This window comes from Pristiophorus japonicus, chromosome 3 (assembly GCF_044704955.1).
Source record: "Pristiophorus japonicus isolate sPriJap1 chromosome 3, sPriJap1.hap1, whole genome shotgun sequence".
Classification (NCBI taxonomy): Eukaryota; Metazoa; Chordata; class Chondrichthyes; family Pristiophoridae; genus Pristiophorus; species Pristiophorus japonicus.
The window spans coordinates 5,980,093-6,007,877 of NC_091979.1; the positions used below are offsets into that span (position 1 = coordinate 5,980,093).

The following is a 27,785-nucleotide window of genomic DNA, read 5'->3' on the forward strand; positions in this document are numbered from 1 at the left end:
TGATCCAGAGTCGATAGACTGTTGGAAAATGATGACCAATGCATCCACTATTTCTAGGGCCACTTCCTTGAGCACTCTGGGATGCAGACTATCAGGCCCCGGGGATTTATCGGCCTTCAATCCCATCAATTTCCCCAACACAATTTCCCGCCTAATAAGGATATCCTTCGGTTCCTCCTTCTCACTAGACCCACTGTCCCCTAGTACCTTCGGAAGGTTATTTGTGTCTCGTGAAAGAAGATATAGTATCTTTCACGACCACCGGATGTCTCAAAGTGCGTTACAGCCAATGAAGTACTTTTGGAGTGCAGTCACTGTTGTAATGTGGGAAACATGGCAGACAATTTGCGCACAGCAAGCTCCCACAAACAGCAATGTGATAATGACCCAGATAATCTGTTTTCTTGTTATGTTGATTGAACATAAGAATTAGGAGCAGGAGGAGGCCATTTGCTCCCTCGAGCCTGCTCCGCCATTTAATGAGATCATGGCTGACCTTCGACCTCAACTCCACCTTCCCGCCCGATCCCTTAATATCCAAAAATCTATCGATCTCTGTCTTGAATATACTCAACGACTGAGCCTCCACAGCCCTCTGGGGTAGAGAATTCCAAGTGAAGGAATTTCTCCTCATCTCAGTCAATGGCCAACCCCTTATCCTGAGACTGTGACCCCTGGTTCTAGACTCCCCAGCCCGGGGGGAAACATCCTCCCTGCATCTACCCTGTCAAGCCCTGTAAGAATTTTCTGTTTCAATTAGATTAGCACGACGCATCAGCCGTATCTCAGTGGGCAGCACTCTCGCCTCTGAGTCAGAAGGTTGTGGGTTCGAGTCCCACTCCAGGGAATTGAGCACATAAATCCAGGCTGACATTCCCAGTGCAGTGCTGAGGGAGCACCGCACTGTCGGAGGGCCGTCTTTCGGATGAGATGTTAAACCCCGTCTGCTCTCTCAGGTGGACGTAAAAGATCCCATGGCACTATTTCGAAGAAGAGCAGGGGAGTTCGCCCCGGTGTCCTGGGGTCAATATTTATCCCTCAATCAACAAAAAAAAACAGATTATCCGGCCATTATCACATTGCTGTGTGTGGGAGCTTGCTGTGTGCAAATTGGCTGCTGCGTTTCCCACATTACAACGGTGACTACACTCCAAAAAGTACTTCATTGGCTGCAAAGCGCTTTGAGACGTCCGGTGGTCGTGAAAGGCGCTATACAAATGCAAGACTGTCTTTCTCATTCTTCTAAACGCCTCGTCTACTCAATTTTGGCAAAAGACGGCACCTCCGACAGTGCGGCGCTCCCTCAGCACTGCACTGGGAGTGTCGGCCTAGATTTATGTGCTCAAGTCCCTGGAGTGGGACTTGAACCCACGACCTTCTGACCCACGAGGTGAGGGAGTGCTGCCCACTGAACCACGGCTGGAGCGCCCTGCGTGGATCGAGGAGGCGAATGGGACAAGCAACTCTGTCCTCAACTCATTCCTTCAAACCTAATCCGGCTCTTGATCCTGTTTCCCAGGTCTGCCAGGGCGACCAGGACCCCCCGAGATCCCTCAGAAATACCGGAACACGGCGCTGGTCCTGTGGAAGCCCGCGGACACTCCGGGACCATGCAGCTACACGCTGGAGCAGAAGCTCTCTGGTAAGGACTCCGCCCAGGAGTGGGGTGGGTTTGTCCGGGTCTCCATGTCCTGCGCACCCCCTCAGCTGGGACCGAGAGCGAACTGACCGGCCCCAAGTGCTGAGCAACTGTTCACCCCAGGAGAAGACCAGCATGGAACGCCCAAACACCTTCCCCACTCCTGATGCATTGCATCTGCAGAGCGTTGAAAGGTCAAAGGTCACAGAAAGGCCCATTGAAGTCCTGTCTGTCCAGTACTGCCACTCTCCCAGCTCAGCACCCAACTGTGCTCAATAACTAAAACCGCCTCCTTCCATCTCCATAACATTGCCCGTCTCCGCCCCTTGCCTCAGCTCATCCGCTGCTGAAGCCCTCATCCGTGCCTTTGTTACCTCTAGACTTGACTATTCCAACGCACTCCTGGCTGGCCTCCCACATTCTACCCTACGTAAACTAGAGGTGATCCAAAACTCGGCAACCAGTGTCCTAACTCGCACTGAGTCCCGCTCACCCATCACCCACTGTGCTCACTGCCCCGTGTCCTAACTCGCACCGAGTCCCGCTCACCCATCACCCCCTGTGCTCACTGCCCCGTGTCCCAACTCGCACCAAGTCCCACTCACCCATCACCCTCTGTGCTCACTGCCCCGTGTCCTAACTCGCACCGAGTCCCGCTCACCCATCACCCCCTGTGCTCACTGCCCCGTGTCCTAACTCGCACCGAGTCCCACTCACCCATCACCCCCTGTGCTCACTGCCCCGTGTCTAAACTCGCACCGAGTCTCGCTCACCCATCACCCCCTGTGCTCACTGCCCCGTGTCCTAACTCGCACCGAGTCCCGCTCACCCATCACCCCCTGTGCTCACTGCCCCGTGTCTAAACTCGCACTGAGTCCCGCTCACCCATCACCCCCTGTGCTCACTGCCCCGTGTCCTAACTCGCACCGAGTCCCGCTCACCCATCACCCCCTGTGCTCACTGACCGACATTGGCTCCCGGTTAAGCAACACTTCTATTTTTAAGTTCTCATCCTTGTTTTCAAATCCCTCCACAGCCTCGGTATCTCTGTAACTCCCTCCTGCCCTACAAACCTCCTCACAATATCTCTGCGTCCTCCAATTCTGGCCTGTTGCACAGCCTACTTTCTTCGCCCCACCATTGGTGCCTTCTGCTGCCTGGGCCCCAAGCTCTGGAACTCCCTCCCTAAACCTCTCCGCCTCTCGACCTCTCTTTCCTCCTTCAAGATGCTGCTTAAAACCCACCTCTGTAGCCAAGCTTTTGGTCACCTGCGCTAATATATCCTTTTTTTTCCATTAATACAAGTGCCCCCGTATTAAAGGTGCACTAAAACCAACAAACTTAAACTTTAGACGTTAAGGATCAAATTAAGATTAGGTTGCCGGGGCTGATGATGCACTCCAGTCCCTCCGGCGCCCACCTCTCGCGGAAGGCCGCGAGCGTACCGGTGGACACCGCGTGCTCCATCTCCAGGGACACCCTGGCTCGGATGTAACCGCGGAAGAGAGGCAGGCAGTCGGGCTGAACGACCCCCTCGCTGATGGCCCCCTTGGCCAGGCCCAGGAGCAGTCCTACGAGGAGGCCCTCCGACCTGCCCGCTCCCCTCCGCACAGGGTGCCCAAAGATCAAGAGCGTGGTCATACCTCCTTATCAGGCTTGGTGTCCAATGGTTTTTGATGAACGCACTTTGGGTGCGTGCCACTCTGTTAAAGGCGGCGTATAAACGCAAGTTGTTGGTCGCTCGTCTAACGCAACTGATTTATTTCTTGTGGCAGGAGAGGAGAGGTGGACAGTTATCACCGCTGGAATCCCCGACTGTTTCTTCAACGCCACCGAGCTAACAGGCGGCTCCCTCAAGTTCCGAGTGGCTTGTGTCAACAAAGCGGGTCAGGGCCCTTACAGCCAAAGCTCAGAAAGGATCGTTATCGAGGACGAGAAGCTGGGTACGCGAGCTTAGCGCGGGCGTGTGCGATCGGGGTGGCGAGCCAAGGGGGGGCAGCGCACTGGGGAAAGCTCTATAACAATATAAGAAATAGGAGCAGGAGTCGGCCATTCGGCCCCTCGAGCCTACTCCGCCATTTAATACGATCATGGCTGATCTGATCATGGACTCAGCTCCACTTCCCCGCCCGCTCCCCATAACCCCTTATTCCCTTATCGCTCAAAAATCTGTCTATCTCCGCCTTAAATATATTCAATGACCCAGCCTCCACAGCTCTCTGGGGCAGAGAATTCCACAGATTTACAACCCTCTGAGAGAAGAAATTTCCCCTCCTACGCGCTCTGACATCATCTAACGCTCGTGGGATGGGTGTAACACGAACCCGTCTGCAACAACAACTTGTATTTATATAGCGCCTTTAACATAGTAAAACGTCCCAAGGTGCCTCACAGGAGTGTTACAAGACAAAAACATTTTTTTACACGGAGCCTGATAAGAAGGAATTACGGCAGATGACCAAAAGCTTGGTCAAAGAGGGAGGTTTTAAGGAGCGTCTTAAAGGAGGAAAGAGGGGAAGAGAGGCGGAGAGGTTCAGGGAGGGAGTTCCAGAGCTTGGGGCCCAGGCAACAGAAGGCACGGCCACCGATGGTGGAGCGATTATAATCAGGGATGGTCTGGAGGGCAGAATTAGAGGAGTGCAGACATCTCGGGGGGTTGTGGGGCTGGAGGAGATTACAGAGATAGGGAGAGAGGCGAGGGCCATGGAGGAATTTGTAAACAAGGGGTGAGAATTTTGAAATCGAGGTGTTGCTGAACCGGGACACGGGGCTGCCGAGTTTTAGATCCCCTCTAGTTTACAGAGGGTAGAATGTGGGAGGCCAGCCAGGAGTGCTTTGGAATGGTCAAGTCCAGAGGTAACAAACGCACGGAAGTGGTAGGATTTAAGAAGCGTCTTAGAGGAGGAGAGCGAGAGGTTGCACCCAAAGCTCGGGATGGAACTAGCTGCCCCTCCACCTCCCCCCTCCCCCCAGCTCCCTCGTGCATGCCCCACCTGATGGGGTTGGTTTGGTGATGCCAGGCAGCCTGTCATCTGCGGAGGGCAGCTACACGCCCCCACAGGGCACCTAATTCTCATTGGGTGTCTTCTTACGACGCAGTTTGAGCTCATTGAAACCGCTGCTTGTATTTCACCAGTACAGTGATACATCCTACAACAGGGATTTGCTCTCCTGAACTCTACGCACATGAAGATCGACAGTAACTGCCCCCCCCCCCCCCCGCCCCTTAAGGAACTGATCCCAAGTCGATAGACTGTTGGAAAATGATCACCAATGCATTCACTATTTCTAGGGCCACTTCCTCAAGTACTCTGGAATGCAGACTATCAGGCCCCGGGGATTTATCGGCCTTCAATCCCATCAATTTCCCTAACACAGTTTCCCACCTAATAAGTATAAAGTTCTGTCCCCTCAGTACAGATTCACACGAGGCATGTAGTGAAGTCAAGGTCGCTCTGGACCTGCACCTTTATTTCACAGCTCTGGAATGCTGCACTTGCCTGAGACCTGTCCTTATATACCTGTCTCTTGCAAGTGCACCCCTGGTGGTAAGGTATGCTGGTGGTTTCAGGTCATATCTTATTACAGTCATGTATAGCATGTTAGGATACAGTTATATATAATAATGTAAGATACATGACATCACCCTCCCCCAAGGTCTTATTGTCTTTATAGGTTCAGTCTCTCAGGTGGTCTACGCTCTCGCGTGGAGTGTCTGAGTTGTGGTTCAGTTGTTTGCCTTGGTGTCTGTTTTTCTTTGGGTGTGGTTGCTGGTATTTCGCCTGGGCTGTCTGTTTCGATTGGTGTGATTGTTGTTAACTCGCCTGGGCTGTCTGTTGGGATTGCCCTTTCCTCAGGTTGTTCCCTCTGTCTGTCCACCAGGTGTGGTGTGAGTTCCACATTGTAGTCTGCCTCTGGTTCCGCAGTGTTGTTGGTAAATCTGCTTTTGACTTGGACTACATGCCTCCGGCAGGTTTTGCCTTTGTCCATTTGTACTACCAGTAGCCTGTTTCCTTCCTTCCCCGTTACTGTCCCTGCAAGCCATTTGGGACCCCTGCCATAGTTTAGTACAAACACTTTGTCCCCTATTTCATTCCATCTCCCCCTCGAATTTCTGTCATGGTACTCAGTCAGCTTACGGCGCTTTGCCTCAACGATTTCGTGCATGTCTGGGAGGATTAATGAGAGCCTTGTTTTTAAAGTCCTTTTCATCAACAGTTGCGCGGGGGGGATCCCAGTCAGTGAGTGCGGACGAGATCTGTATGCCAGCAGCAGTCGTGACAGGCGACCCTGCAGCGTGGGATCTTGGATTTTAAGCATGCCTTGTTTAATGATTTGCTCTCTCAGCCTGGCCGTTGGAGGCCGGCTTGAACTATGCCGTCTTGACGTGATTTATGCCGTGGTCAATTATAAAGTCTTGGAATTCTGCGCTGGTGAAGCACGGACCATTGTCACTGACCAATGTGTCAGGGATTCCGTGCGTTGCAAACATGGTTGCGAGGCTCTCCACAGTGGTGGAGGTTGTGCTCGAGTTTAAAATGGTGCATTCGATCCACTTTGAAAATGCATCTACAACTACGAGGAACATTTTGTCCATGAATGGGCCTGCATAGTCTACGTGCACCCGCGACCACGGTTTGGTAGGCCAGGGCCAGGGGCTCAGTGGAGCCTCCCTGGGGGCATTGCTGAGTGGGGCACAAATGGTGCACCTTCGGACGCGGAGCTCCAAGTCCGCGTCAATACCAGGCCACCAGACGTGGGATCTGGCTATGGTCTTCATGAGAACGATCCCCGGGTGCTCGCGGTGGAGCTCCCGGACAAATGCCTCTCTGCCTCGCAGAGGCATGACTACTCGGCTGCCCCACATCAGGCAGTCTGCTTGTAGTGATAGCTCATGCATGCGCCTGTGAAAGGGTTTTAATTCCTCGGGGCAGGCATCGCGAGCCTCTGCCCAGTCACCGGTTAGGACACATCTTTTTACTAAGGATAACGTGGGGTCGCTGGCCGTCCAGGCTCTGATTTGGCGAGCTGTCATGGGCGAACCTGTGGACTCAAAGGCATTGATTGCCATGACTATCTCACAGTCCTGTTCGTCAGACCCTTCCGTGGTCGCCAGGGGTAGCCTGCTGGGTGCGTCGGCACAGTTGTCTGTGCCTGGTCTGTGCCTTATGGTATAGTCGTAGGATGCCAGCATGAGTGCCCACCGTTGAATTCGCGCCGAGGCGTTGGCGTTTATTGCCTTGCTCTCGGATAGGAGGGACGTGAGGGGCTTGTGGTCGGTTTCTAACGCGAACTTGGCCCCGAAAAGGTATTGGTGCATCTTTTTGACACCGTACACGCACGCGAGCGCCTCCTTCTCTACCATTCCGTACCCGCGCTCCTCCCGCGAAAGAGGCATAAGCTATGGGTTATAATTTACTCGCACTATTGACATGTTGCAAAACGCACCCGACCCCATACGCTGAGACATCGCATGTGAGAACTAGCTTTTTACCTGGATCAAAGAAAGTCAAAACACTGTTGGAACACAGAAGGTCGCATGCCTTATTGAAGGCGCGTTCCTGGGCGTCCCCCCAAAACCAATCGCACCCCTTCCTGAGTAGCATGTGGAGAGGCTCCAGCAGTGTGCTTAAGTTCTGCATAAAGTTCCCAAAGTAATTGAGTAGCCCGAGAAAGGCGCGCAGTTCTGAGACATTCCGGGGCCAGGCGAATTACTTCTGTTTTGGACTTTGTTGGGCGGATTCCATCAGCGGCAATCCTTCTGCCCAAAAATTCAACCTCGGGTGCGAGGAACAGGCACTTGGATTTCTTGACTCGTAGGCCTACCCGATCCAACCGCTTTAGTACTTCCTCCAAATTACGGAGATGGGAGTCGGTGTCCCTACCCGTGAAAAGTATGTCGTCTTGAAATACAACCGTCCCCGGGATAGACTTGAGCAGACTCTCCATGTTGCGCTGGAATATGGCAGCTGCTGACCTGATGCCGAATGGGCATCGATTGTACATGAAAAGACCTCGATGTATGTTGATGGTGGTGAGTAGCTTGGATTCCTCGGTCAATTCTTGCGTCATATACGCAGATGTGAGGTCTAGTTTTGAGAAAAGTTTACCTCCAGCCAATGTGGCAAATAAGTCCTCCACTCTGGGCAACGGGTACTGGTCCTGTAGGGAGACTCTGTTTATGGTAGATTTGTAGTCCCCACAGATTCATACGGATCCATCAGGCTTCATGTCTGGGACGATGGGACTTGCCCAGTCGCTAAATTCCACAGGTGATATAATGCCTTCCCGCAGAAGCCTGTCTAGTTCGTGTTCAATCTTTTCCCTCAGAAACATAAGAACATAAGAATTAGGAACAGGAGTAGGCCATCTAGCCCCTCGAGCCTGCTCCGCCATTCAACAAGATCATGGCTGATCTGGCCGTGGACTCAGCTCCACTTACCCGCCCGCTCCCCGTAACCCTTAATTCCCTTATTGGTTAAAAATCTATCTATCTGTGACTTGAATACATTCAATGAGCTAGCCTGAGCTACCTTGGGCAGAGAATTCCACAGATTCACAACCCTCTGGGAGAAGAAATTCCTTCTCAACTTGGTTTTAAATTGGCTCCCCCGTATTTTGAGGCTGTGCCCTCTAGTTCCAGTCTCCCCGACCAGTGGAAACAACCTCTCTGCCTCTATCTTGTCTATCCCTTTCATTATTTTAAATGTTTTTATAAGATCACCCCTCATCCTTCTGAACTCCAACGAGTAAAGACCCAGTCTACTCAATCTATCATCATAAGGTAACCCCCTCATCTCCGGAATCAGCCGAGTGAATCGTCTCTGTACCCCCTCCAAAGCCAGTATATCCTTCCTTAAGTAAGGTGACCAAAACTGCACGCAGTACTCCAGGTGTGGCCTCACCAATACCCTATACAGTTGCAGCAGACCTCCCTGCTTTTGTACTCCATCCCTCTTGCAATGAAGGCCAACATTCCATTCGCCTTCCTGATTACCTGCTGTACCTGCAAACTAACTTTTTGGGATTCATGCACAAGGACCCCCAGGTCCCTCTGCATCGCAGCATGTTGTAATTTCTCCCCATTCAAATAATATTCCCTTTTTCTGTTTTTTTTCCCAAGGTGGATGACCTCACACTTTCCGACATTGTATTCCATCTGCCAAACCTTAGCCCATTCGCTTAACCTATCCAAATCTCTTTGCAGACTCTCTGTGTCCTCTACCCGCTTTCCCACTAATCTTAGTGTCATCTGCAGATTTTGTTACACTACACTCTGTCCCCTCTTCCAGGTCATATTGTAAACAGTTGTGGTCCCAGCACCGATCTCTGTGGCACACCACTAACCACCGATTTCCAACCCGAAAAGGACCCATTTATCCCGACTCTCTGCTTTCTGTTCGCCAGCCAATTCTCCAATATATTTCCTCTGACTCCGCGTACCTCTATCTTCTGCAGTAACCTTTTGTGTGGCACCTGATCGAATGCCTTTTGGAAATCTAAATACACCACATCCATCGGTACACCTCTATCCACCATGCTCATTATATCCTCAAAGAATTCCAGTAAATTAGTTAAACATGATTTCCCCTTCATGAATCCATGTTGCGTCTGCTTGATTGCATTATTCCTATCTAGATGTCCCGCTATTTCTTCCTTAATGATAGTTTCAAGCATTTTCCCCACTACAGATGTTAAACTAACCGGCCTATAGTTACCTGCCTTTTGTCTGCCCCCTTTTTTTAAACAGAGGCGTTACATTAGCTGCTTTCCAATCCGCTGGTACCTCCCCAGAGTCCAGAGAATTTTGGTAGATTATAACGAATGCATCTGCTATAACTTCCGCCATCTCTTTTAATACCCTGGGATGCATTTCATCAGGACCAGGGGACTTGTCTACCTTGAGTCCCATTACCCCCCTAGTGATAGTAATTGTATCAAGGTCCTCCCTTCCCACATTCCTGTGACCAGCAATTTTTGGCATGTTTTTTGTGTCTTCCACTGTGACTTCCACATAGGGTGCAACTCTGGCCTTGTGATGGACCAGCCAGCCAGCTTCTCCCCAGCAGTGATGGGGGGGTCTCCGGGGACAATCCACAGGGGAAGTCGGTTCACTGTCCCTTTGTGTGTGACAGAGAGCATGGCGCTGCCGAGGACTGGCCGCATAAAAGACTGTCTCTTTTATGCGGCCACAGTTGTTCAAATTGTTGAACGCCCATGAGTGATTGACTTGCACCCGTATCCAGCTCCATGTTGACAGGTATCCCGTTGAGTAGGACCCTCATCATTATAGGAGGCGTCCTGTTGTAGGAGCAGCGGCCATTGATCGTGTTGACCCGCTGTACATCGGTGTCCCGGGTACTGTCCCCACCGTCTTCTGGTCCGCTTTCCGACCCATCCGATTCGTATACCAGCCGAGCTGCCGTTTTTTTGCACATGCGGGCCAATTGCCCTGTATATTCACAATTTCTGCAAACAGCCTGCTGAAATCGACATCCCCTTGATGAGTGCCCACCCCCACACCTCCAGCACAGACTGCTTGCAAAGAATGAGCTGCGTCTGGCTGATCTCTGTTGAGCTTCTCTCAGTTTGTAGTTGATTGCGCGCATTGTGAGTTGATTTGAACAGCCGTTCCTGTGGCCCTTGATGGCTTCTGGTGCCACTGCCTGCTGTCGAGAGCCTGTTCTCCCGGTTTTGTCTGTGTGTGGGGGTAGCAGCTTGTTTAGTGCTGTGAACTTCTTGTTCCGATATTTCGTTAGTTGTCATACCTGCATTGTAAATCAACCTCATTTCTTCTTCCCCTACCAAGAATGTCTGTGCAACCAGTGCTGCTGCCTCTAAGGTCAGGTTCTTGGTCTCTATGAGCTTTCGGAATATGCCTGCGTGGCCTATTCTTTCAATGAAAAAGTCTCTCAGCATTTCTCTCCTCAGTTCATCGGAGAACTCACATAAACTAGCCAACCTCCGAAGTTCCGCCACGAAGTCGGGTATGCTCTGGCCCACACAGCGTCTGTAGTTGTAGAACCTGTGTCTGGCCATGTGTAGGCTGCTCGCTGCCTTCAGGTGGTCTCTTACCAGTGTGCTCAATTCTTCAAACAACTTGCTTGCTGGTTTCTCGGGTGCCAGCAGATCCTTCATTAAAGCGTATGTTTTCGAGCCACAGCTGGTCAAGAGATGGGCTCTTCTCTTGTCTGATTTGTCGTCGCCTAACCAGTCTTTGGTTACAAAGCTTTGCCGGAGCCTTTCTATAAAGTCCTCCCAATTGTCTCCCGCATTGTACTTTTCATCTGATCCGTTGTTCGCCATTCTGTGGATTCTGTAATCCCGTAACTCGTCGCCACTGTAAAGTCCTGTCCCCTCAGTACAGATTCACACGAGGCATGTTGTGAAGTCAAGGTCACTCTGGACCTGCACCTTATTTCACAGCTCTGGAATGCTGCACTTGCCTGAGACCTGTCCTTATATACCTGTCTCTTGCAAGTGCACCCCTGGTGGTAAGGTATTCTGGTGGTTACAGGTCATATCTTATTACAGTCATGTACAGCATGTTAGGATACAGTTATATATAATAATGTAAGATACATGACAATAAGGATATCCTTCAGTTCCTCCTTCTCACTGGACCCTCGGTCCCTTAGTACTTCCGGAAGGTTATTTGTGTCTTCCTTCGTGAAGACAGAACCAAGGTATTTGTTCAATTGGTCTGCCATTTCTTTGTTCCCCATTATAAATTCACCTGAATCCGACTGCAAGGGACCTACATTTGTCTTCACTAATCTTTTTCTCTTCACATATCTATAGAAGCTTTTGCTGTAAGTTTATGTTCCCGGCAAGCTTCTCGTACTCTATTTTCCCCCTCTTAATTAAACCCTTTGTCGTCCTCGGCTGAATTCTAAATTTCTCCCAGTCCTCAGGTCTGCTGTTTTTTCTTGCCAATTTATATGCCTCTTCCTTGGATTTAATACTATCCTTAATTTCCCTTGTTAGCCACGGTTGAGCCACCTTCCCCGTTTTATTTTTACTCCAGACAGGAATGTACAATTGTTGAAGTTCATCCATGTGATCCTTAAATGTTTGCCATTGCCTATCCACCGTCAACTCTTTAAATATCATTTGCCAGTCTATTCTAGCCAATTCACGCCTCAAACCATCGAAGTTACCTTTCCTTAAGTTCAGGACCCTAGTTTCCAAATTAACTGTGTCACTCTCCATCCTAATAAAGAATTCTACCATATTATGGTCACTCTTCCCCAAGGGGTCTCGCACATCAAGATTGCTGATTAGTCCTTTCTCATTACACATCACTCAGTCTAGGATGGCCAGCTCCCTAGTTGGTTCCTCGACATAATGGTCTTGAAAACCATCCTTAATACACTCCAGGAAATCCTCCTCCACCGCATTGCTACCAGTTTGGTTAGCCCATTCAATATGTAGATTAAAGTCGCCCATGATAACTGCTGTACCTTTATTGCATGCATTCCTAATTTCTTGTTTGATGCAGTCCCCAACCTTACTAATACTGTTTGGTGGTCTATACACGACTCCCACTAGCGTTTTCTGCCCTTTGGTATTCCGTAGCTCCACCCATACCGATTCCACATCATCCAAGCTAATGTCCTTTCTCACTATTGCATTAATTTCCTCTTTAACCAGCAATGCCACCCCACCTCCTTTTACTTTCTGTCTATCCTTCCTAAATGTTGAATACCCTGGATGTTGAGTTCCCAGCCTTGGCCACCCTGGAGCCATGTCTCCGTGATGCCAATTACATCATATCGGTTAACTGCTATCTGCGCAGTTAATTCGTCCACCTTATTCCGAATACTCCTCGCATTGAGGCACAGAGCCTTCAGGCTTGTCTTTCCAACACGCTTTGCCCCTTTAGAATTTTGCTGCAATGTGGCCCTTTTTGTTTTTGCCTTAGGTTTCTCTGCCCTCCACTTTTACTTTTCTTCTTTCTATCTTTTGTTTCTGCCCCCATTCTACTTCCCTCTGTCTCCCTGCATAGGTTCCCATCCCCCTGCCATATTAGTTTAACTCCTCCCCAACAGCACTAGCAAACACTCCCCCTAGGACATTGGTTCCGGTCCTGCCCAGGTGCAGACCGTCTGGTTTGTACTGGTCCCACCTCCCCCAGAACCGGTTCCAATGCCCCAGGAATTTGAATCCCTCCCTGCTGCACCACTGCTCAAGCCACGTATTTATCTGAGCTATCCTGCGATTCCTACTCTGACTAGCACGTGGCACTGGTAGCAATCCTGAGATTACTACTTTTGAGGTCCTACTTTTTAATTTAGCTGCCAGCTCCCTAAATTCGTCTTGTTGGACCTCATCCCTTTTTTTACCTATATCGTTGGTACCAATGTGCACCACGACAACTGGCTGTTCACCCCCCCTTTTCAGAATGTCCTGCACCCGCTCCGAGACATCCTTGACCCTTGCACCAGGGAGGCAACATACCATCCTGGAGTCTCGGTTGCGGCCGCAAAAACGCCTATCTATTCCCCTTACAATTGAATCCCCTATCACTATCGCTCTCTCACTATTTTTCCTGCCCTCCTGTGCAGCAGAGCCACCCACGGTGCCATGAACTTGGCTGCTGCCCTCCCATGATGAGTCATCTCTCCCAACAGTACCCAAAGCGGTGTATCTGTTTTGCAGGGGGATGACCGCAGGGGACCCCTGCACTACCTTCCTTGCACTGCTCTTCCTGTTGATGTTCCATTCCCTATCTGGCTGTGGACCCTTTACCTGCGGTAAGACCAACTCACTACACGTGCTATTCACGTCATTCTCAGCATCGTGGATGCTCCAGAGTGAATCCACCCTCAGCTCCAACGCCGCAATGCGATCCGTGAGGAGCTGCAGCTGGACACACTTCCCGCACACGTAGCGTCCCTGACTTCCCACATAGTACAGGAGGAGCATAACACGTGTCTGAGCTCTCCTGCCATGACTTAACCCCTAGATAAACTTAATTTGACACCAACAAGGCTAAAAGGTGACTTTCTGATAAAGAAAAGAAAAAGAAAAACGACTTTCCAATCACCAGCCAATCACTTACCCCTTTGGCTGTGATGTCACCTTTCGATTTCTTGCTACTATTTTTTTGCCTTCTCCCCCTCAGTGTACAACATGTTAATCGGTAAACAAGCAACCACCATCAGTACCATTACAGCCATGGAAATGGCCTCCTAGGATGCGGCAAAGGCTACATATTGATTTTGCTGAGCTAGAAGGACAACAATTGTTCATTGTGATTGATAGCCATTTGAAGTGGGTAGAGGGGTTTCCGATGTGGAAAATAATAACAAGTAAAACACTGGACATTTTGCAAAGATTATTTTCTGCATTTGGCCTCCCAGAAGAAGTTGTGTCTGATAATGGGCCACAATTTTGTTCAGAAGAAACTGCACAGTTCACGAGTAGAAACAGTGTGAAATATACCAAGGTTCCACCGTACCACCCTGCTTCAAATGGTGCAGCAGAGCGCACTGTATAAATTGTAAAAAGTGCCCTCTTCAAACAGATGTTGTCGTTGGACCACAACTTGGCGAATTTTCTAATTACTTATCGTAATACTCCTCACACAACTACTGGTTGAACACCAGCAGAGTTTTTTCTCAAACGACAGCCACGAACCAGGTTCTCGTTGTTAAAGCCAAACTTGGCACAGTCCGTAGAAGAGAAACAATTAAGACAGAAAGAGAATTATGATAGCGGTAGAGTAAAAGAGAGAAGTGAAATTAAATCAGAAGGTGAGAGTGAAGGACCGTCACCATAAACGGTTAAAGTGTTTACCAGGAAGACTGGTGAAGATATGTGGTCCTCGCACATATTTGGTCAAGATGTTTGATCATGGACAGGTTAGGTTTGTTCACATTGATCATATTTTACCAACAGATGTGGAAGGAGTTGAAAGTTGGGATGATTCGATTATTTCTGACGCATCAGATAGTCTTGTTACAAGTAGAGTACCAGCAGCAAATCCTACATCAGATGTATTAGAGGCAAGACCAAGAGAAAGTCAGAATTTAAATTTGAGTCTGAGTCAGGCAGACAAACAGTCTGAAGTTGTGGAGAGTCCAAATGTAGATCAAGGGTTACCCTTGGAGAAAAACTCTCCTGAGGCTCAGCCGAGAATGAGTCTAAGTTCAACATCATGTTTGGAAAGTTTTGTTACAGGGCGACGGTATCCTCTTCGAAACAGAAAACTAGTGGTTAAGTTTGATTTGTAAATAGGGAAAAAATAAGTTGATATCATTTGTTGTGTATAAACATGCAAGTTATGTATGATGCTTATTTTGTTATAATTACTTCTTCAATAAGGAGGGAGAAGATTAATAGAGCCCCATCTAGTGGACTACTGATGCACTGCAACTGCTGATGTATTAGTAACGGGTCATGTGGCAAATTCATATGATGAGTTTCTGTATGGAGCCATCTTGTGTAGCGTGCTGTTCGTGATGTCATAAGGACATTATACGTCGACGTCTATTTAATTCTGGGTCTTTTGTCTTGTTCTTACAGAGCAACAGCCAGCAGTGACATCCACAATTTCTCCAGTGCCCGTGTATTCTGCGAAGGTGACACCACCTCCCATCCCCGGACCCTCGGCGACGATCTCCCTGACAACAGTCTCCCCTGCCCCCTCGAAGACAATCTCCCTCACTCCATCACCAACAGTGTCGCCTGCCCCCTCGAAGACAATCTCCCTCGCCCCATCACCAACAGTGTCCCCCACCCCATCGAAGACAATCTCCCTCACTCCATCACCAACAGTGTCCCCCACCCCCTCCAAGATAATCTCCCTCGCTCCATCAACAACAGTGTCCCCCACCCCATCGAAGACAATCTCCCTTGCCCCATCAACAACAGTGTCCCCCACCCCATCGAAGACAATCTCCCTCACTCCATCACCAACAGTGTCCCCCACCCCCTCCAAGACAATCTCCCTTGCCCCATCACCAACAGTGGCCCCCACCCCATCGAAGACAATCTCCCTCGCCCCATCGAAGACAGTCTTCCTTGCCCCCTCGAAGACAATCTCCCTCGCCCCATCACCAACAGTGTCCCCCACCCCATCAAAGACAATCTCCCTCGCCCCATCAACAACAGTGTCCCCCACCCCATCAAAGACAATCTCCCTCGCCCCATCGAAGACAGTCTCCCTCGCCCCCTCGAAGATAATCTTCCCCGCCCCCTTGAAGATAATCTCCCTCACCCCATCACCAACAGTGGCCCCCGCCCCACCGAAGTTCTCCCCCACTGCCCCCTCTCCCGTCACGCCGGCAGTTTCCCCCTTCGCGGCCGCCGTCTCACCGCCGCTGTTCCCAGCATCCTCGGCGGCCGCCACTGCCCTGCCCCCCAGTGTCTCTCCCGTGGGATCGGAAGAGTCAGTGACGCCCACCAGGCTCTCCCCCACCTCCAAACCAGCCGACGGCTCCGCCATGGGACTGAGGCACGGTGTCCCGCAGAAACCCTACACCTTCATGGAGGAAAAGGCCAGGTAAAGTACAGTGGCTTCTGGAGGGGTGGGGGCAGGAACATCAGAATCTTAAAAGGGCACCGTCACCTCGACAAAAAGCAGGAAACTATAGGCCAGTTACCCTAACATCTGTGGTTGGGAAAATGTTGGAGTCCATTATTAAAGAAGCAGTAGCAGGATATTTGGAAAAGCATAATTCGATCAGGCAGAGTCAGCATGGATTTATGAAGGGGAAATCATGTTTGACAAATTTGCTGGAATTTTTGAGGATGTAATGCGCAGGGTGGATAAAGGGGAACCAGTGGATGTGGTGTATTTGGACTTCCAGAAGGCATTTGACAAGGTGCCACATAGAAGGTTACTGCACAAGATAAAAGTTCACGGGGTTGGGGGTAATATATTAGCATGGATAGAGGATTGGCTAACTAACAGAAAACAGAGAGTCGGGATAAATGGTTCATTCTCGGGTTGGCAATCAGTAACTAGTGGGGTGCCGCAGGGATCAGTGCTGGGACCCCAACTATTTACAGTCTATATTAACGACTTGGAAGAAGGGACTGAGTGTAACGTAGCCAAGTTTGCTGACGATACAAAGATGGGAGAAAAAGCAATGTGTGAGGAGAACACACAAAATCTGCAAAAGGACATAGACAGGCTAAGTGAGTGGACAAAAATTTGGCAGCTGTAGTATAATGTTGGAAAGTGTGAGGTCATGCACTTTGGTGGAAAAAAAATCACAGAGCAAGTTATTATTTAAATGGAGAAAGATTGCAAAGTGCTGCAGTGCAGCGGGACCTGGGGGTACTTGTGCATGAAACACAAAAGGATAGTATACAGGTACAGCAAGTGATCAGGAAGGCCAATGGAATCTTGGCCTTTATTACAAAGAGGATGAAGTATAAAAGCAGGGAAGTCTTGCTACAGTTATACAGGGTATTGGTGAGGCCACACCTGGAATACTGCGTGCAGTTTTGGTTTCAATATTTAAGGAAGGATATACTTGCTTTGGAGACAGTTCAGAGAAGGTTCACGAGATTGATTCCGGAGATGAGGGGGTTAACTTATGAGGAAAGGTTGAGGGGGTTGGGCCTCTACTGATTGGAATTCAGAAGAATGAGAGGTGATCTTATCGAAACGTATAAGATTATGAGGGGGCTTGACAAGGTGGATGCAGAGAGGATGTTTCCACTGATGGGGGAGACTAGAACTAGGGGGCATAGAATAAGGGGCCGCCCATTTAAAACTGAGATGAGAAGGAATTTCTTCTCCCAGAGGGTTGTAAATCTGTGGAATTCGCTGCCTCAGAGAGCTGTGGAGGCTGGGTCATTGAATAAATTTAAGACAGAGATAGACAGTTTCTTAACTGATAAGGGGATAAAGGGTTAATGGGGAGCGGGCGGGGAAGTGGAGCTGAGTCCATGATCAGATCATAAGAACATAAGAACATAAGAATTAGGAACAGGAGTAAGCCATCTAGCCCCTCGAGCCTGCTCCGCCATTCAACAAGATCATGGCTGATCTGGCCGTGGACTCAGCTCCACTTACCCGCCCGCTCCCCATAACCCTTAATTCCCTTATTGGTTAAAAATCTATCTATCTGTGACTTGAATACATTCAATGAGCTAGCCTCAACTGCTTCCTTGGGCAGAGAATTCCACAACCCTCTGGGAGAAGAAATTCCTTCTCAACTCGGTTTTAAATTGGCTCTCCCGTATTTTGAGGTTGTGCCCCCTAGTTCGAGTCTCCCCGACCAGTGGAAACAACCTTTCTGCCTCTATCCTGTCTATCCCTTTCATTATTTTAAATGTTTCTATAAGATCACCCCTCATCCTTCTGAACTCCAACGAGTAAAGACCCAGTCTACTCAATCTATCATCATAAGGTAACCACCTCATCTCCGGAACCAGCCTAGTGAATCGTCTCTGTACCCCTTCCAAAGCTAGTATATCCTTCCTTAAGTAAGGTGACCAAAACTGCACGCAGTACTCCAGGTGCGGCCTTACCAATACCCTATGCAGTTGCAGCAGGACCTCCCTGCTTTTGTACGCCATCCCTCTCGCAATGAAGGCCAACATTCCATTCGCCTTCCTGATTACCTGCTGCACCTACAAACTAACTTTTTGGGATTCATGCACAAGAACCCCCAGGTCCCTCTGCCCCTCAGCATGTTGTAATTTCTCCCCATTCAAATAATATTCCCTTTTACTGTTTATTTTCCCAAGGTGGATGACCTCACACTTTCCGACATTGTATTCCATCTGCCAAACCTTAGCCCATTCGCTTAATCTATCTAAATCTCTTTGCAGCCTCTCTGTGTCCTCTCCACAACCCGCTTTCCCACTAATCTTTGTGTCATCTGCAAATTTTGTTACACTACACTCTGTCCCCTCTTCCAGGTCATCTATGTATATTGTAAACAGTTGTGGTCCCAGCACCGATCCCTGTGGCACACCACTAACCACCGATTTCCAACCCGAAAAGGACTCATTTATCCAGACTCTCTGCTTTCTGTTAGCCAGCCAATTCTCTATCCATGCTAATACATTTCCTCTGACTCTGCATACCTCTATCTTCTGCAGTAACCTTTTGTGTGGCACCTGATCGAATGCCTTTTGGAAATCTAAATACACCACATCCATCGGTACACCTCTATCCACCATGCTCGTTATATCCTCAAAGAATTCCAGTAAATTAGTTAAACATGATTTCCCCTTCATGAATCCATGTTGCGTCTGCTTGATTGCACTATTGCTATCTAGATGTCCCGCTATTTCTTCCTTAATGATAGTTTCAAGCATTTTCCCCACTACAGTTAAACTAAGTAGCCTATAGTTACCTGTCTTTTGTCTGCCCCCTTTTTTAAACAGAGGCGTTACATTAGCTGCTTTCCAATCCGCTGGTACCTCCCCAGAGTCCAGAGAATTTTGGTAGATTATAACGAATGCATCTGCTATAACTTCCGCCATCTCTTTTAATACCCTGGGATGCAATTCATCAGGACCAGGGGACTTATCTACCTTGAGTCCCATTAGCCTGTTCAGCACTACTCCCCTAGTGATAGTGATTGTCTCTAGGTCCTCCCTTCCCACATTCCTATGACCAGCAATTTTTGGCATACCCCTTGATCCCTTTGGCCGTAAGGGCCACATCTAACTTCCTTTTGAAGAGAATCTAACTGACTGGCCTCAACAACTTTCAGCGGTAGAGAATTCCACAGGTTAACCACTTTGAGTGAAGCAGTTTCTCCTGATCTCGGTCCTAAATGGCTTACCCCTTATTCTTAGACTGTGACCCCTGGTTCTGGAAATCCCCAGCAACGGGAACATTTTTCCTGCCTCTAACCTGTCCAATCCCGTCAGAATTTTATATGTTTCTGAGATCCAGTCTAATTCATCTAAACCCCAGTGAATACAGGCCCAGTTGATCCAGTCTCTCCTCATACGTCAGTCCTGCCATCCCGGGAATCAGTCTGGTGAACCTTCGCTGCACTCCCTCAATAGCAAGAACATCCTTCCTCAGATTAGGAGACCAAAACAACACAATATTCCAGGTGATGCCTCACCAAGGCCCTGTACAATTGTAGTAAGACCTCCCTGCTCCTATACTCAAATCCCCTAGCTATGAAGGCCAACATGCCATTTGCCTTCTTCACCGCCTGCTGTACCTGCATGCCAACTTTCAGTGTCTGATGAACCATGACACCCAGGTCTCGTTGCACCTCCCCTTTTCCTAATCTGCCGCCATTCAGATAATATTCTGCCTTCGTGTTTTTGCCACCAAAGTGGATAACCTCACATTTATCCACATTATACTGCATCTGCCATGAATTTGCCCACTCACCTAACCTGTCCAAGTCACCCTGCAGCCTCTTAGCATCCACCTCACAGCTCACACCACCACCCAGCTTAGTGTCATCTGCAAACTTGGAGATATTACATTCAATTCCTTCATCTAAATCATTGATGTATATTGTAAATAGCTGGGGTCCCAGCACTGAACCCTGTGGCACTCCACTAGTCACTGCCTGCCATTGTGAAAAGGACTCGTTTACCCCAACTCTCTGCTTCCTGTCTGCTAATGAATTCACTATCCACGCCAGTACATTACCCCCACCATGTGCTTTGATTTTGCACACCAATCTCTTGTGTGGGACCTTGTCAAAAGCCTTTTGAAAGTCCAAATACACCACATCCACTGGTTCTCCCTTGTCCACTCTACTTGTTACATCCTCAAAAAATTCCAGAAGATTTGTCATAAATCCATGCTGACTTGGACCAATCCCGTCACTGCTTTCCAAATGTGCTGCTATTTCATCTTTCATAATTGATTCCAACATTTTCCCCACTACTGATGTCAGGCTAACCGGTCTATAATTACCCGTTTTCTCTCCCTCCCTTTTTTAAAAAGTGGTGTTACATTAGCTACTCTCCAGTCCATAGGAACTGATCCAGAGTTGATAGACTGTTGGAAAATGATCACCAATGCATCCACTATTTCTAGGGCCACTTCCTTAAGTACTCTGGGATGCAGGCAATCAGGCCCCAGGGATTTATAGGCCTTCAATCCCATCAATTTCCCCAACACAAGTTCCCGACTAGGATATCCTTCAATTCCTCCTTCTCACTAGACCCTCGGTCCCCTAGTACATCCGGAAGGTTATTTGTGTCTCCCTTGGTGAAGACAGAACCAAAGTATTTGTTCAATTGGTCTGCCATTTCTTTGTTCCCCATTATAAATTCACCTGAATCTGACTACATGGGACCTGCGTTTGTCTTCACTAATCTTTTTCTCCTGACATATCTATCGAAGCTTTTGCAGTCAGTTTTTATGTTCCCGGAAAGCTTCATCTTGTACTCTATTTTCCCACTCCCAATTAAACCCTTTGTCCTCCTCTGCTGAATTCTAAATTTCTCCCAGTCCTCTGATTTGCTGCTTTTTCTGGCCAATTTATATGCCTCTTCCTTGGATCTAACACGATCCTTAATTTCCCTTGTTAGCCACAGTTGAGCCACCTTCCCTGTTTTATTTTTACTCCAGTCAGGGATGTACAACTGTTGAAGTTCATCCATGTGATCTATAACTGTTTGCCATTGCCTATCCACCGTCAACCCTTTAAGTATCACTCGCCAGTCTATTCTAGCCAATTCCCGCCTCATGCCGTCAAAGTTAGCTTTCCTTAAGTTCAGGACCCTAGTTTCTGATTTAACTGTGTCACTCTCCATCTTAATAAAGAATTCTACCATATTATGGTCACTCTTCCCCAAGGGGCCTCGCACAACAAGATTGCTAATTAGTCCTTTCTCATTATACATCACCCAGTCGAGGATGGCCAGCTCTCTAGTTGGTTCCTCGACATATTGGTCAAGAAAACCATCCCTAATACACTCCAGGAAATCCTCCTCCACCGCATTATTACCAGTTTGGTTAGCCCAATCAATATGTAGATTAAAGTCGCCCATGATAACTGCTGTACCTTTATTGCACACATCCCTTATTTCTTGTTTGATGCTGTCCCCAACCTCACTAGTATTGTTTAGTGGTCTGTACACAACTCCCACCAGCGTTTTCTGCCCTTTGGAATTCCGCAGCTCCAGCCATACCGATTCCACATCATCCAGGCTAATGTCCTTCCTTACTATTGCATTAATTTCCTCTTTAACCAGCAATGCCACCCCGCCTCTTTTTCCTTTCTGTCTATCCTTCCTGAATGTTGAATACCCCTGGATGTTGAGTTCCCAGCCTTGGTCACCCTGGAGCCATGTCTCCGTGATGCCAATTACATCATATCCATTAACTGCTATCTGCGCAGTTAATTCGTCCACCTTATTCCGAATACTCCTCGCATTGAGGCACAGAGCCTTCAGGCTTGTCTTTTTAACATACTTTGCCCCTTCAGGATTTTGCTGTAATGTGGCCCTTTTTGCTTTTTGCCTTGGGTTTCTCTGCCCTCCACTTTTACTTTTCTTCTTTCTATCTTTTGCTTCTGCCCCCATTCTACTTCCCTCTGTCTCCCTGCATAGATTCCCGTCCCCCTGCCATAATTCATCTGAGCAGGACATTCTAAAAAGGGAGGGTGAATAGCCAGTTGTCGTGGTCCAACGATATAGGTAAAAAAAGGGATGAGGTCCTACGAGACGAATTTAAGGAGCTAGGAGCTAAATAAAAAAGTAGGACTTCAAAAGTAGTAATCTCGGGATTGCTACCAGTTCCACGTGCTAGTCAGAGTAGGAATCGCAGGATAGCTCAGATGAATACGTGGCTTGAGCAGTGGTGCGGCAGGGAGGGATTCAAATTCCTGGGGCATTGGAACCGGTTCTGGGGGAGATGGGACCAATACAAACCGGATGGTCTGCACCTGGGCAGGACCGGAACTAATGTCCGAGGGGGAGTGTTTGCTAATGCTGTTGGGGAGGAGTTAAACTAATATGGCAGGGGGATGGGAACCAATGCAGGGAGACAGAGGGAAACAAAAAGGAGACAAAAGCAAAAGACAGAAAGGAGATGAGTAAAAGTGGAGGGCAGAGGAACCCAAGGCAAAAAACAAAAAGGGCCATTGAATATAAAGGGGCTGCAGGTGGGGTCAAACTAAATATCATGGTTTAAAAACTAGGATTAAAACACTCTACCTAAATGCACGCAGCATTCGAAATAAAGTAAATGAGTTGACGGCACAAATCATTACAAATGGGTATGATTTGGTGGCCATTACAGAAACGTGGTTGCAGGGTGGCTAAGACTGGGAATTAAACATACAGGGGTATCTGACGATTCGGAAAGATAGACAAGAAGGGAAAGGAGGTGGGGTAGCTCTGTTAATAAAGGATGATATCAGGGCAGTTGTGAGAGACGATATTGGCTCTAATGAACAAAATGTTGAATCATTGTGGGTGGAGATTAGAGATAGTAAGGGGAAAAAGTCACTGGTGGGCGTAGTTTATCGGCCCCCAAATAATAACTTCACGGTGGGGCGGGCAATAATCAAGGGAATAATGGAGGCATGTGAAAAAGGAACGGCAGTAGTCATGGGGGAGTTTAACCTACATATCGATTGGTCAACTCAAATCGCACGGGGTAGCCTGGAGGAGGAATTCATAGAATGCATACGGGATTGTTTCTTAGAACAGTATGTTACAGAACCTACAAGGGAGCTTAGATCTGTTCCTGTGTAATGAGACAGGAATAATAAACGATCCCCTAGTAAAAGATCCTCTCGGAATGAGTGATCACAGTATGGTTGAATTTGTAATACAGATTGAGGGTGAGGAAGTTGTGTCAGAAACGAGCGTACTATGCTTAAACAAAGTGGACTACAGTGGGATGAGGGCAGAGTTGGCTAAAGTAGACTGGAAACACAGACTAAATGGTGGCACAATTGAGGAACAGTGGAGGACTTTTAAGGAGCTCTTTCATAGTGCGCAACAAAAATATATTCCAGTGAAAAAGAAGGGCGGTAAGAGAAGGGATCACCAGCCGTGGATAACCAAGGAAATAAAGGAGAGTATCAAATCAAAGACCAATGCGTATAAGGTGGCCAAGGTTAGTGGGAAACTAGAGGATTGGGAAAATTTTAAACAACAGCAAAGAATGACTAAAATGCAATAAAGAAAGGAAAGATAGATTACGAAGGTAAACTTGCGCAAAACATAAAACAGACAGTAAAAGCTTTTACAGATATATAAAACAGAAAAGAGTGACTAAAGTAAATGTTGGTCCCTTAGAAGATGAGAAGGGGGATTTAATAATGGGAAATGTGGAAATGGTTGAGACCTTAAACAATTATTTTGCTTCGGTCTTCACAGTGGAAGACACAAAAACCATGCCAAAAATTGCTGGTCACAGGAATGTGGGAAGGGAGGACCTTGAGACAATCACTATCACTAGGGGGGTAGTGCTGGGCAGGCTAATGGGACTCAAGGTAGACAAGTCCCCTAGTCCTGATGAAATGCATCCCAGGGTATTAAAAGAGATGGCGGAAGTTATAGCAGATGCATTCGTTATAATCGACCAAAATTCTCTGGACTCTGGGGAGGTACCAGCGGATTGGAAAGCAGCTAATGTAATGCCTCTGTTTAAAAAAGGGAGCAGACAAAAGGCAGGTAACTATAGGCTGGTTAGTTTAACATCTGTAGTGGGGAAAATGCTTGAAACTATCATTAAGGAAGAAATAGCGGGACATCTAGATAGGAATAGTGCAATCAAGCAGACGCAGCATGGATTCATGAAGGGGAAATCATGTTCAACTAATTTACTGGAATTCTTTGAGGATATAACGAGCATGGTGGATAGAGGTGTACCGATGGATGTGGTGTATTTAGATTTCCAAAAGGCATTCGATCAGGTGCCACACAAAAGGTTACTGCAGAAGATAGAGGTACGCGAAGTCAGAGGAAATGTATTAGCATGGATAGAGAATTGGCTGGCGAACAGAAAGCAGAGAGTCGGGATGAATGGGTCCTTTTCGGGTTGGAAATTGGTGGTTAGTGGTGTGACACAGGGATCGGTGCTGGGACCACAACTGTTTACAATATACATAGATGACCTGGAAGAGGGGACAGAGTGTAGTGTAACAAAATTTGCAGATGACACAAAGATAAGTGGGAAAGCGGGTTGTGTAGAGGACGCAGAGAGTCTGCAAAGAGATTTGGATTGGTTAAGCGAATGGGCTAAGGTTTGGCAGATGGAATACAATGTCGGAAAGTGTGAGGTCATCCACCTTGGGAAAAAAAACAGTAAAAGGGAATATTATTTGAATGGGGAGAAATTACAACATGCTGAGGTGCAGAGGGACCTGGGGGTCCTTGTGCATGAATCCCAAAAAGTTAGTTTGTAGGTGCAGCAGGTAATCAGGAAGGCGAATGAAATGTTGGCCTTCATTGCGAGAGGGATGGAGTACAAAAGCAGGGAAGTCCTACTGCAACTGTATAGGGTACTGGAGTACTGCGTGCAGTTTTGGTCACCTTACTTAAGGAAGGACATACTAGCTTTGGAGCGGGTACAGAGACGATTCACTTGGCTGATTCCGGAGATGAGGGGGCTACCTTATGATGATAGATTGAATAGACTGGGTCTTTACTCGTTGGAGTTCAGAAGGATGAGGGGTGATCTTATAGAAACATTTAAAATCATGAAAGGGATAGACAAGATAGAGGCAGAGAGGTTGTTTCCACTGGTCGGGGAGACTAGAACTAGGGGGCACAGCCTCAAAATACGGGGGAGTTAATTTAAAACTGAGTTGAGAAGGAATTTCTTCTCCCAGAGGGTTGTGAATCTGTGGAATTCTCTGCCCAAGGAAGCAGTTGAGGCTAGCTCATTGAATGTATTCAAGTCACTGATAGATAGATTTTTAACCAATAAGGGAATTAAGGGTTACGGGGAGCGGGCGGGTAAGTGGAGCTGAGTCCACGGCCAGATCAGCCATGATCTTGTTGAATGGCGGAGCAGGCTCGAGGGGCTAGATGGCCTATTCCTGTTCCTAATTCTTCTGTTCTTGTGTTCTTATCCTGCGATTCCTACTCTGACTAACACGTGGCACTGGTAGCAATCCTGAGATTACTACTTTTGAGGTCCTACTTTTTAATTTAACTCCTAGCTCCCTAAATTCGTCTCGTAGGACCTCGTCCCGTTTTTTCCCAAATTGTTGATACCTTTATGTACCACGACAACTGGCTGGCAACATACCATCCTGGAATCTCGGTTGCGGCCGCAGTTAAACGTCTCTGACTGGAAATGTTTTTAACGGAAATACCTGGTGGTCCTGGAGCAATGTAGGATTGCGGTCGGAGGCCTAGTTTCACAGTCCAGCGCACGTGAATAAGTCTTCCAGGAATGTATCCGTAACCTGGGATCACGTGAGCCGAGACCACCAATCAACATCGATTGATAATAATGGGGAAACCGTTTGTATGAGTTCCCATTGCTATCGATGAGAAAAAAAACACCCAAACACAACACAATAAATTTAAAAATACACCTCACATGGTTAAAATTAATTGTAATTAAATGTTTTAGAAAAAAAAACATTTTTCTTAAATGTTTTTAATGTATTTGAATAGGGTTAAAAATAAACTTACCATAATGGACAGGGTTTTTACTCTAAAAATTATTAATTCAATTTAATTTTTCTATGTTTTAAAACTCTTTCACTGGTAAAAGTCGGCTCTATGCCTGCTTGTACTGGGAGTCAGAGTGTGAGGGACATTCGCTGGGCAGGAGTTAGTAAAATAGGCCGCGAAACCCCTTCTCCTGGGGTTGTGTGTGATCTGTCAAAAGGCATTTAGACAGATCGCAAAAGCCGGTTCTCGGCCATTCAGCCCCTCGAGCCTATTACACAGGAACAGGAGGAGGCCATTCAGCCCCTCGAGTCTGTTACACAGGAACAGGAGGAGGCCATTCAGCCCCTCGAGTCTGTTACACAGGAACAGGAGGAGGCCATTCAATCCCTCGAGCCTGTTACACAGGAACAGGAGGAGGCCATTCAGCCCCTCGAGCCTGTTACATAGAAACATAGAAAATAGGTGCAGGAGTAGGCCATTCGGCTTTTCGAGCCTGCACCGCCATTCAATAAGATCATGGCTGATCATTCCCTCAGTACCCCTTTCCTGCTTTCTCTCCATACCCCTTGATCCCTTTAACCGTAAGGGCCATATCTAACTCCCTCTTGAATATATCCAATGAACTGGCATCAACAACTCTCTGCGGCAGGGATTTCCACAGGTTAACAACTCTCTGAGTGAAGAAGTTTCTCCTCATCTCGGTCCTAAATGGCTTACATCTTATCCTTAGACTGTGTCCCCTGGTTCTGGACTTCCCCAACATCGGGAACATTCTTCCTGCATCTAACCTGTCCAGTCCTGTCAGAATTTTATATGTTTCTATGAGATCCCCTCTCATTCTTCTAAACTCCAGTGGATACAAGCCCAGTTGATCTAGTTTCTCCTCATATGTCAGTCCTACCATCCCGGGAATCAGTCTGGTGAACCTTCGCTGCACTCCCTCAATAGCAAGAACGTCCTTCCTCAGATTAGGAGACCAAAACTGAACACAATATTCCAGGTGAGGCCTCACCAAGGCCCTGTACAACTGCAGTAAGACCTCCCTGCTCCTGTACTCAAATCCCCTAGCTATGAAGGCCAACATACCATTTGCCTTCTTCACCACCTGCTGTACCTGCATGCCCACTTTCAGTGACTGATGAACCATGATACCCAGGTCTCTTTGCACCTCCCCTTTTCCTAATCTGCCGCCATTCAGATAATATTCTGCCTTTGTGTTTTTGCCACCAAAGTGGATAACCTCACATTTATCCACATTATACTGCATCTGCCATGCATTTGCCCACTCACCTAACCTGTCCAATCACCCTGCAGCTCTTAGCGTCCCCCTCACAGCTCACACTGCCACCCAGCTTAGTGTCATCTGCAAACTTGGAGATATTACATTCAATTCCTTCATCTAAATTATTAATGTATATTGTAAAGAGCTGGGGTCCCAGCACTGAACCCTGCGGCACGCCACTAGTCACTGCCTGCCATTCTGAAAAGGACTCGTTTATCCTGACTCTCTGCTTCCTGACTGCCAACCAGTTCTCTATCCATTTCAGTACATTACCCCCAATACCATGTGCTTTGATTTTGCACACCAATCTCTTGTGCGGGACCT

The 27,785-nt window shown here is 47.9% G+C and overlaps 1 protein-coding gene across 1 annotated transcript in view; it reads left to right on the forward strand.

Annotated features, from left to right (window-relative positions):
* Window positions 1-27,785, forward strand: part of LOC139260440 (striated muscle-specific serine/threonine-protein kinase-like) — a 458,414-nt gene that overhangs the window by 383,749 nt on the left and 46,880 nt on the right. Inside the window, exons 34-36 of the mRNA XM_070877003.1 lie at window positions 1,520-1,642; window positions 3,415-3,582; window positions 15,170-16,148. Coding sequence (XP_070733104.1) covers window positions 1,520-1,642; window positions 3,415-3,582; window positions 15,170-16,148 — 1,270 coding nt within the window. The remainder of the gene's footprint in view (window positions 1-1,519; window positions 1,643-3,414; window positions 3,583-15,169; window positions 16,149-27,785) is intronic.